This window comes from Thunnus thynnus, chromosome 16, assembly GCF_963924715.1.
Source record: "Thunnus thynnus chromosome 16, fThuThy2.1, whole genome shotgun sequence".
NCBI classification, from domain to species: domain Eukaryota; kingdom Metazoa; phylum Chordata; class Actinopteri; order Scombriformes; family Scombridae; genus Thunnus; species Thunnus thynnus.
In genome coordinates, this window is record NC_089532.1 from 28,814,149 (window position 1) to 28,825,166 (window position 11,018).

At 39.5% G+C, this 11,018-nt stretch overlaps 1 protein-coding gene across 1 annotated transcript in view; it reads right to left on the reverse strand.

Annotated features, from left to right (window-relative positions):
• syne3 (spectrin repeat containing, nuclear envelope family member 3) overlaps positions 1–8,106 on the reverse strand; it is a 54,452-nt gene extending 46,346 nt beyond the window's left edge. The window contains exons 1-5 of the mRNA XM_067613775.1: positions 7,988–8,106; positions 5,357–5,514; positions 4,125–4,297; positions 2,723–3,032; positions 662–817 (exon numbers count right to left, since the gene is read on the reverse strand). Of these exons, the coding sequence (XP_067469876.1) occupies positions 662–817; positions 2,723–3,032; positions 4,125–4,297; positions 5,357–5,500 (783 nt within the window). The 5' untranslated portion in view covers positions 5,501–5,514; positions 7,988–8,106. The remainder of the gene's footprint in view (positions 1–661; positions 818–2,722; positions 3,033–4,124; positions 4,298–5,356; positions 5,515–7,987) is intronic.
• Between the last annotated feature and the right edge of the window lie 2,912 nt (positions 8,107–11,018).

Consider the following 11,018-nt stretch of genomic DNA (forward strand, 5'->3'; position numbering starts at 1 on the left):
TTGCTGGACAACCATTGGCTCCAAAACTAGTTGTGATTTCACAAATCATGCTCATAGACCCACCCCTTAAAATCTGATTTTCAATGAGCACAGAGCTGCTACATTATTATTTAGAAAGTCGAATAATCATTTCAGTCATTGTTTAAGCAAAAACGCCACATGTTTATGGTTCCAGTGTCTCATATGTGATGGTTTGCCATTTTTCTTTCTTATACATGACAGTAAATTTCATATTTTGCCTCTAAGAAATTGTGTATGCAATTTTTTCACCATTTTGTAACAATTCATTGACTAAATAACTAAAATACATCATTCTGAATGGTGAAGCTTAAACTCTGAATCAACAAGAAGAAACATACTTTTGAGTGGAGTGGGACTTTAATCTTACTACCATGTTGTGTATTTCTTCTTTTACTACATTAGTAATGATGATTACTCTCCTGTTTTAGACCACACATACTCACACAAACCTGCATGGTGGCAGACCAGTTTTGTTGCAGTGGATAGTGATATCTACTGGCACTTCTAGAGTACACAAGTAAAACCCCCAAATAGATTATTCTACCTTTTCCACAGCTGCAAATAATAAAGATAGACTTTCAGACTAGGAATATGGCAACGCCAAACAGCAGCAACCCAATTCAGTTTCAGTGAGTCTCACTTTTAAGGCTTTGAGCTTGTTCTCAGCTGTATCCTCCCTCTCCATCAGATCCGTTAGCTCCTTGGTTTTCGACAGCAGCCAGGACTGGAACTTCTGAACACAGCCTTGGTACGTCTGGTGCTCCTCAGCGATCTTCTGAAGCAGCGACAGACGCTCCTAGAACAGCAGGAGACACATCTCATGGTAATTTTTAGCATTGCGCTGTTCAAAATGAATGAAAGTCTTTCAGTACACATCACAGACTTCACATTTGGGTTTCTGAGTGAACTGCCTGAATGTGAATGTGAGACTGTATTCTCCTGTGAGACTCTCGCTCTGCTGTTTGTTACTTCAACTACAAGATTTTTGAAAGCAAAATTCAAATTTGTTCAAATTTAAGACAACAAGAAAACAGGGACTACCAAAAAGAGCCGGCTCACAGGTGAGAGGTGCTTCCAGGGAAGATTACCCCATAAAACACTGCATTATTTAAATCACTACCTTCCATTTGGAGCCAATGGCTCAGCTTTACCAGCAGACCGGTAAGGTTATGTGAATGCATGATGTAGGTAGAGACTGATGTGGGTTTGTGGTTGAATCTGACTGACATGTGAAAGAGCTGTGTGACAAAAAGGAAGAGGAAGAACAGTCTGAATGTGTGTCTAACAGTGGAGAAAAGCAGCTTGTATTTATTTACTATATTGACTAATGCAGCAGTATCTCTACATTATTCCCACCTGAAAAGCTAAATGTCAGCACAGTTTTCATTTACCTCAAATCTATGTACAGTTCTGTAGGAGCAGGACCATGAACAAAGAAAAGTGAAGTGAAGTGAAGAAGTAAACATGAATGTAAGTTTGAAATCTTTGCTGTAAATGTAAATTAAGGCTTTGTAGGCACATTCTTAGATACGCTCAGTTCAACTGAAAATGTCCCTTGATGATACAAAGCCAACACACTCACACATGTAGACAACCAAATACCCTCCCCCACAGATGCAAAACATTTCAGCCATCTGACCTTGTGGTCAATTTCTGTTCACTTGGATCCTCCGCAAAAATACTCTTGAACTTAATCAAGCATGTGAACTGTGTGTGTGTGTGTGTGTGTGTGTGTGTGTGTGTGTGTGTGTGTGTGTGTTTGTACAGTAGTGGTGGAAGCAAAGAATGAAGCACAATAAAAACAATGACAGTATTTCAAGCCGCTGCTTTTGCAACTGCAAGTGTTGCTCAAGCCCTGCGCTTCCTGTTACAAAGCAGCTCTTCCTCATTTAAACACAGGTATTCTTTTTTTTTTTGGTTTATTTTAGAGGATTAACATGCTTTTATTTCATGGTTCAACTGCATTTTTTTTAAGTATTTATTTTGTTCTTTTCATGTCCTTGTCTTCTCCTCTTCTGTGCTTTTCTTCAGTATGCTAGAGGCTGATCTGAGTGCACTTTTACATAAGCCCATGTGTTGTACATCCTTTGTGTTGGTGCTGTAGGCAGAGCCATCACAGGGTGGGCGGGAGGCTCAGTTCAAAACTTGTGAAGACCCCGATCGCTGAAATGTTCAACTTCTGCTCAATATTAAAAGTAAAGAAATGAAATACGTTACATAAATCTGCAGATAGGATCTGTGTGTGCACTGTTCAGCACCTCCACCAGCAGTACACAAACATAACTGACTGCCTCAGTGCTGTTGGGCCCTACATCCTCATAGGAGATCCAAACACATTTCACAGCTCTGCATGTCAATTAAAAGCACATAATTCAATACATTTCTAAGGAATTCAGAACACTGACAGTTTGTTGGTTATACACTAATCTTTTAGAGAGACCATGTTTCAAAACTGAGTTGTAAAACAAGAGCTGGAACTTTTAATCAATTAGTCAATCAATAGGAAATGAATACCTACTTTGATAAATTTGATGGCATCACCTCGGGCTTTTAAATGAATAATTTGACAGATTTTTAAAAAGAAATATAACCTTGATCATGCATAATGTGTTTATGGACTAGAAATTCATCTTTGAAGCATGTTGGGTTTTTAAAAAAATACAAAGGCACACCTTGTTTGTACAATAACTAAGCGCCTCACCTCAGCTCTGTCCCTGATGTCATTGTAGGCCTCCTGCAATGTCTCCTGGGCTTCGGGCTCCACACTGGGGTCTTGGGTTCTGTTGTACAGCGCGGCAGCTTCGTCCAGCAGCCTCTCCAGCAGCGCCGCCTGGGCGTGGATGTCGCTCACCAACACCCTCTGCTGATCCACCTGCCACAGCTTCTCCTTCAATCCTAGCTGCTGCTCGACGCCCACATCCAGGCCGCGCTGCTGCTTCGTCAGCCACAGCTCAAACTCCTCGTACGCCTTCAGGTACTCGCTCCAATGGAGCCACACCCACTCGATCCGACTGGGAGTGAAGAACAACAACATGAAGAGGAGTTCGGCTGAGCAGTTTGAGTCTGCTAAACCAGTGCTTCTCAACTAGACCCCCTGCATATTTTAAGCAGAACCTGTGAACCTGTCCTTTAAGTCCCTAATTTTACCTTAACTTTATTAACTATTATGAAATGTACCAATTAAATAACTCATAATTAACCACTGTGGCTTCCTCCAGTCTCCATATAGAATAGATCTCTACATGTTCTTGAAAAAACAGGACATACGACAAATTGTTTCTTTTTTTCCCCCAAAAGTATGAAATATGCATTATATATAGGAGGTGGATATCATGAATAATTACAAAATAAAAAAGTGGCAGAGAGCAAAAACTCAGGTGCCAGACGTTTCTCTGTTCTCTGTTTAAAAGCAACTAAGATTGGCCCTAAAATAAGAATAGCTGGTCCACCTTAAATGTCAGTCCACCTTAAGCCTGGTCAGGTTAGGCTAACCCATTGTTGCTAACTTCAGAGCTAACCCCCTTGACTTTTCCAGCAGTAAAACAGAATCATTTTCTTCTTGAATGACACAAATAGTGCTGAAACATTTAGTCAATTAATGGATTAGTCAATCAACAATTTGATGAATGATTTAAGTCATTTATGAGAGAAAGAGTCAGAGAAAATGTCAAACATTCCCTTCTTTCAGCTAAATGTGAGGGTTTGCTGTGTTTCTCTGTTTCATATGACTGTAAACTGCTTATCTTTGGATTCTGGACTGTTGGTCAGACAGAACAAACGACTGCCAAGATGTCCCGCTGGGCTGTGGGAAGTTGTGATGGGCATTCTCATTATTTTTTTGACATTTTGTTGCCTAAAACTATCATTCACTGCAGCCTTTGACACAAACAGCAGCAGTTCAAGTGTAGTAGCATGTGCTAGCCTGAGAATCTGCCACTCATCATCATGAGTCATTGAATCTTACATCATCCAGCTGAGAAATGTGTCAACATTTTTTACAGTTTGGCTGATTTTGCATTCTAGCCAAAGCTGCTCTCAGAGGAAACCATCATTCCACATGTTACACCTGACTTGAAGTGAGTCAGCAGTGAGTAGAGGAGCACCTGTGACAGTGGATGATGTAGGTGCTGGTCTCCTCCCACAGGCTTTTCAGCTCTTTGAGTTTAGTGTGGGTGTGGTTCCTCAGCTCTTCATCTCCACTCTGCAAAAGGTTCTCTGCTGCCACCAGCGCCTTGTCCATCTTCACTCGACCTTCATGCTCCGACTGATGGATTTTCTACATGTTCAACAGGGCCCAAGAAGTAGCATTTTTAGTCCGTATATAATATATACACAATGTACCTGTAGAGTCAACATTCAAATAATAAATAACACTGTCAATTCAAACTACAAATCAGACTTAAGCTGTGAAGATTGATAGCAGATTTCTCACACAGGATGTGTAGTTAGTGCTACATACACTGCCTTTACTTTCCTGTCCCTCTGGCCTTTTCCCATCTAGCATCTTTGACAGAAGAGAATATACACACTGGAAGTTATTTTCTTCTCAATGCTCATTAATTAAGGGTTCAAGCCTGAAGGGCTGCAACCTTATTGTTTTTGTTCTACTTTGGTTTTTTTTCCCTTCAGAAATGTTTGTGCTAATTCCTGTGAGATGGAAACTGTGAGAGACATGAGATTTTGCCAACTGATTGGAAGTTATGTGCGAGTGCTGCCCAAGAAAAATGACCCCAATCAGCCAGATGGTGGCGCTATAACAACGAACTTTACGTTTTGGCCTATAACTTTTGAACCGTAGGTCCCACAAACTCCTGACAAGCTTTTCTATGGTGTTCCTCAAGGTGTGTTAATGTGGTATTTTGGAACATTTTGGACCATTTTTATCAATTGTCAAGTGGTCAAAAATGGTTAAATTTTGCACCAAATCTGTGTAACAAATGGTATCAATCCAAAAATTGCTGCAACAACTTATGAGACATAATTGAGCATGGGAATGGCCATCATATATTGTATATACTGAAGTAAAAGAGGTTAAAATATAAAAAACACTGGTACGCACTGTATCCATGAATCTTAGATCCTTTTAATTGATAAACAGTATTTATTTTACTTAAAAAGACAGGAGCTAAGAGTTTTTAACTGTAAATCATGCAAAGATATTCCAGCAGAGCCCCAGATGATAATATGTGGACCTGGAAATGTGCATGATATGTCCCCTTTAAGTGTCTTCAGATGACTGAGGATATAATGTAAGATAATTGTTTCATTGACAGAGTGCTCCAGTAGCAACAGGGGTCAGAGGTGAAGGGTCAAACAACAAGAGAAAGCATCTCACCTCTGTCTCCCTGAGTCTGGCCTCTAGAGCGTCCCGGGGCCCCTGGGTGTTGTCGTTGGCCTTTAGCCTCTCCTGGATGGCCCGCATCCAGGAGAGGGCTGCCTCCAGGTTCTCCATGAACTCCTGCTCCTCCTGCTGAGTCATGATCAGTCCCAAGCCTGTCAACAGGAAAACTACCATTTTACACCCATGTTACACATGAACGCCATACGTAGGTCATACTTTACACATAAAGGCCATAAAACCATGCCAGCAAAATGCCCCCCACAGCATAACAGAGCCCCCAGATCCCCTTACTGTAGGGGTCCAGCATTCAGACCTGGACCAGTTTTTCCTTTCATTTGTCCCCCACTAATGTAAACAGGTTCATCAAGCAGTTACTTGATGCACACACAATAATCTGCAGCTCAAACCACACTCCAAATCTCACACACTCATCAACAGCAACGACATATCCATCACTGCCTTATCCTTGGCATTCACATCTGCAATACACTCAAATAGGATTTCAACACTTGACCACATCAACAAAAGAGCCCAACAAAGACTTTTCTGTTTACGTCAGCTGAAGAAATTCAGAGTGAGACAACACTCACTCACTCCTCCTCCTCCTCCTCCTCCTCCTCTTCCTCTACACATCATTCATAACAGTCTGGTACAGACTGTCAACAAGTGATCTAAAATCATTGGCACACCACTTCCACTTTCCCCAACTGCTGGAAAAGTCAAGGGGGTTAGCTCTGAAGTTAGCAACAATAGGTTAGCCTAACCCGACCAGGCTTAAGGTGGACTAACATTTAAGGTGGACCAGCTATTCTTATTTTAGGGCCAATCTTAGTTGCTTTTAAACAGAGAACAGAGAAATGTCTGGCACCTGAGTTTTTGCTCTCTGCCACTTTTTTATTTTGTAATTATTCATAATATCCACCTCCTATATATAAAATGCATATTTCATACTTTTGGGGGAAAAAAAGAAACAATTTGTCTTATGTCCTGTTTTTCAAGAACATGTTAAGGGCAACATTCCAGGAATGGCAGTAGAGCATTGTGCAGAGAGCCAGTGTGCCCTCAGGAGATGCAGCTGGGAGGAAAAATCCTGCACACAAATGACAGAGGTAGTCAAGAGTCTGCTATAATATGTACGGCAGGGAGGAGTCCTGGCACCGCAGGAGCACAATGACACACCACATCATTTCTTAGAGGGGAAATAAAACGCAGGCGGCATGGGCCATTTTCCTGGATGACTCATTCTCCCCACCACAACATTCCTTCTACCCAGTATCAGCATGTTTCTCCTCAGAACTCTGAAAGTTGGTAATATTTAGACCTCTGTGTGCTCAGTGAAAGCTAACCAAAACATTTTATACCCTTCATTATATTTATAAATACATTATATGAAAATGTTCACAGTAGTACTAAAGTAGAGCTTGAATGCATTAATGCATGTAAATGTGCTGCTCAACACACACTACTCTTGTTTCTTAAACTGTAACAAACTCACAGCATATATGCTGTTGATTGTTTTTTTGTGACATCATATAGTTGTTTGTTGTAACAAGTGAATACTGTAAACATGCGTCATAATGACTCAACATTATGTGCTGTAAACTTATTTTCTGGTATAATTGTAGCAAGTCAGCTTCTGATTCGGGGTTCAGGGGGAAGTTAAGGGAAAGATAAATAATGATATTTAGTGGCAGAGTTTCCATTTTTGCACCATTTACACTTCTGAAAGCATGTTAGACATCGTAGTAGAAGACTTAACGCTGCTTTAACCCACTTTCAGATTTTTTAAACCTTTATTTTGCTTATGAAAACACAAAAAAGGGCGATTTCACTGATATTTCTCCATCCAGACCACATTAGACCAGGTTTAGATTAAAACCACTATACTTATACTTGTCAAATCTGGACTAAATTACTATTATTAAGATTTGATTATTCTAAGTATAATGGTTTTTGATCTAGAACTGATCCGATGTGGTCTTGATGGAGATATATCAGTGAAATGGCCCTTTTTTATGTTTTCATAAGCAAAATAAAGGTTTCACAAACATGAAAGTGGATTTAAACCATATGTTTAAACAGGCTTTTGCTACGATGACTAACACTTGTTCAGAAGTGCAAGTGGTGCAAAAACGGAGAATCCGCCGCTAAATATGATTATTTATATTTCTCATAACTTTCCTCCAAACCCCGGATCGAAGGCTGCGTTGAGCGCGTGAGAGCGCAGCAGCGAGCTCAGCGGCGGGGAGGTCGTGCTGCGTCAGGCTGACAGCTCCAGCAGTAAACTCGCATTGACACTAACAGTCTAACAGAAGCTAAGCATATAACTTCAGCCTGGTTTTAACCACCTATAAGCCGTGCTAAATTAGACGTGACGATTCGTTGTTACGACCACATTAGTTTACGGTAATATGCACGGCAGAAACAGACAACAAACCCATATGTCATATAACGTTACGCAGCTTATTTTAGTTCAGTAATCTAAAGTGGAGCTATAAAAACACAAGAGACAACAGGGGATTATCCACGTTTGTAGCTACAGTTAGGCCTGTTATCATTAAGCTAGCTGAACAACGCTGTAGGTTTACTGGTCAAGTACGGCTTTATGCGAGTAAAGACACTTACGGTGTTGTGTTCATCAGGTGAGAGCAGCCGTGAGTGCAAACGTCCTGCTGTGTTGTGTACTGTGAAGTTATGGCGGGCAGGAAGTAGAGCCGAGGCCGCCGGTGGCTGCAGCCAGTCTGTCATGCTTCCTTCAAGGACTCCTCGTAAACTACGCTACTATCCGAGAAAACTAAAGTTCAACCTTTTTTATTACTGAACAAAAGTTTCAGCACACATAGATACTGCAGTTTTCACAGGAACTTACATATCATGATAGAAAGCGTTTGAAATAAATGTACAAAGCGAATGAAAATTCTGAATTGATGCATTTCAGGACTTCCTTTAAGAATGGAAGAAAGAGTGAGAGAGTGAAAATGCATATTTTCATCCAGTTATCTGTGTAAACATGCAAAATATGACATGGTAATAAAAATAAAAGTTGTAAGAAACGGATAGCACCATCATACTCAGGAATCCTGGGTTACAATAATGAAATAATGTTTTGGGGGGATGTTGCTTGACATTCTGGATTGATGGCAGTAATTTACTCATCATCACCAGAACGTACTTTTCTAAAATAAAACATGATAAGCACAATATTTTTTTTAAAAAAATCTGTCAAAAGCTCTGTCCTGGAAAGGAGATAAAAGAAATATTTAACTTATTTGTGAACATATGTATTCATTTCATGTCATTTTTAACTAACTCAAATACACACTGAAATGGGAGGGAAAAGCTCTCAGTAGACACATGGAGAACATGCCAACTTCAGACAGGAGACTGCTTCTGTTATTTATTTTTATTGATTTTATTTTAACTTTAATCAGGTAGTCTCAATAAGATTGAGGTCTCTTTTTCAAGAGAGACGCAGAGAACAAAAAGAATTCTTAATCAGACAACCACACAACCAGCAGCATACAGAAACAACATAAACAAGACCAGACAACCTCAGTCAACAAAGAATTAATAAAAACAGTTACAACAGTCATTAAAAAAGCATCAGATAATAAAGCTATAAAATCCTCAAGGGGAATGAAAGAATCTGGTTTGAGGCCAGTTTTGAGGCCAGTGTTTTCTAATTAAAAGGTGAATAGTATTTGAAACCAGCTCTGTCAAAATCAGTGCGTACATAAGGTATATCTAAGGTTAAGTATGGATTGTGTACTGTAGTCACAAGATTTAAATGAGAGAATTATGTGACCATAAAGACTTTCACTGAACACATTTATTTATCAAAAGCATGCATAACAGCTATATTTCTTCTCTTTAATTCTAAATTGCAGTCATATTTTATGTCAGTGTTTTCTGACAGCACTTGAACACATCAGCAGACCAGATTGAACCAGAAGAAGGAACGGATCCTGAGCAGCTGCTGATCCAGAGCGCCACGCGCCAGACATTCAAACTTCAGGGCGCGTCTTTGTTCCTATTGGTAGAAAGAACAGCAGCAGTTTCCATTCAGTCTGTCAGAACTTACTCTGACTCTCAATGAAATACACAGAGGTTACACTGAACACTTCATGACAGCAGAAATAACTGAATCACCACTGATAACACACTACAACAATGTAGAAAATTGAATTACATATCAATTAGCAGTGCTTGACAGCCATCTGTAAATTATATTAAACCAAAGTTTAATTGCTGGGATTTATTATTATGTTAATTTATTTGAATTCACAGGTGTGTGTTATGACTGATAACAAGCTGCATCGCTCACACAAATCTTTGGCTACAAACCTCATATTAACAGCCAGTGACAGTCCAGATCTGTTGAACTATACAGAATGTAACCAGCTTTTATTAACTTGGTTAACAGTTGTAGTTTAAAAGTTCAGTTGACCCAAATTACAACACAATGTATTTACTTACTCTGGTGGTATCTTGCCATGCAGATAGTTTTGGTTTTTTAGATATACTGTATGTCTCTGAGAGTTCTGCTTCCACCCCAATACAATGGAAGTGACATCTCTATCCAGAATCAATGTCGCTGTTACTCTGGATAATACAAAGAAGGTCGTAGGTAGGTTCTTTGGGAGTTTGAGAGAGTAGTTCAAATGAAAAGTAAGGTCTGTGGATCACCTGAGTAACTGTCTGAAAATGTTACATGCATGTGCATGGCTGTCTACTAATAGAAGAAAGTGAGAAGAGTAACAGTAAGAAAAGTGAATTAACCTGACTTGTGTCTCTAAAACAGCAAAGAAGGAGAAAGAAATATACCGTTAAGCCTTTTATTCACCTCTTGTGTCTCCTGATATTTGCCTGCCCTTCTTCTCCCTCCAAACACACCTGTCTCCTTCCTTTTCTATCTATGGACATCACAAACTGCAGCTGGCATGCAGCCAGACTTAAGTTTACTTGAGGTCAGAATGGAACTAAATGAAATGTCTGCTGCTTTACTTCAGCATCAGTTTAGGTTAAGTGGTATTTCATTGTTGGTTTACTACATTTAGTCAAGTTTGAATTATATTTTACATGTGTTGATTGTTGATTTTGTTTCAGTTCTAGGTTTTTATTGTTTCCTGGTAGGGATGGTAGTTTTACAAACAGAGCAGGTATTTTGTGTATCTTTACAACAGAAAACACTCATTCATAATGCTAATGGTACATCATAAATTCTTTTATGCAAATTTTACACTTTATAGTAAGACATCCTCATCTATTTTGGCATTGGGAACCCTCTGAAATGATGCCATTTAACACTAAACACAATTAAACCATAGAGAGGCTCTTTCAAATTTCACAGCAGAAACTGATTTAAAAAAGAAACAGTTTTTTTTTTTTTACAGTACATTTTTAGACCAAAAGGAACTGAAAGATCACCTGACCTGTTACTAATCAGTATGTGACTCAGTCTTCATGGTGAAATCCTTCCTTTCTGGCACAATGATGTCATGGCTTCTTTGACTAAAACAGTCTGTTTTTTAATCTATTTTTGAGGAGTTTGGAGAAGGCTGTATTAGCTTTTTCAGCTCTGAGAAGTGCGTGCAGTGTGAGTGGGAGACTCTTAGTAGTGAGTGACCCTCAAGAGTGACAAAGCTAGTTTCAGTTG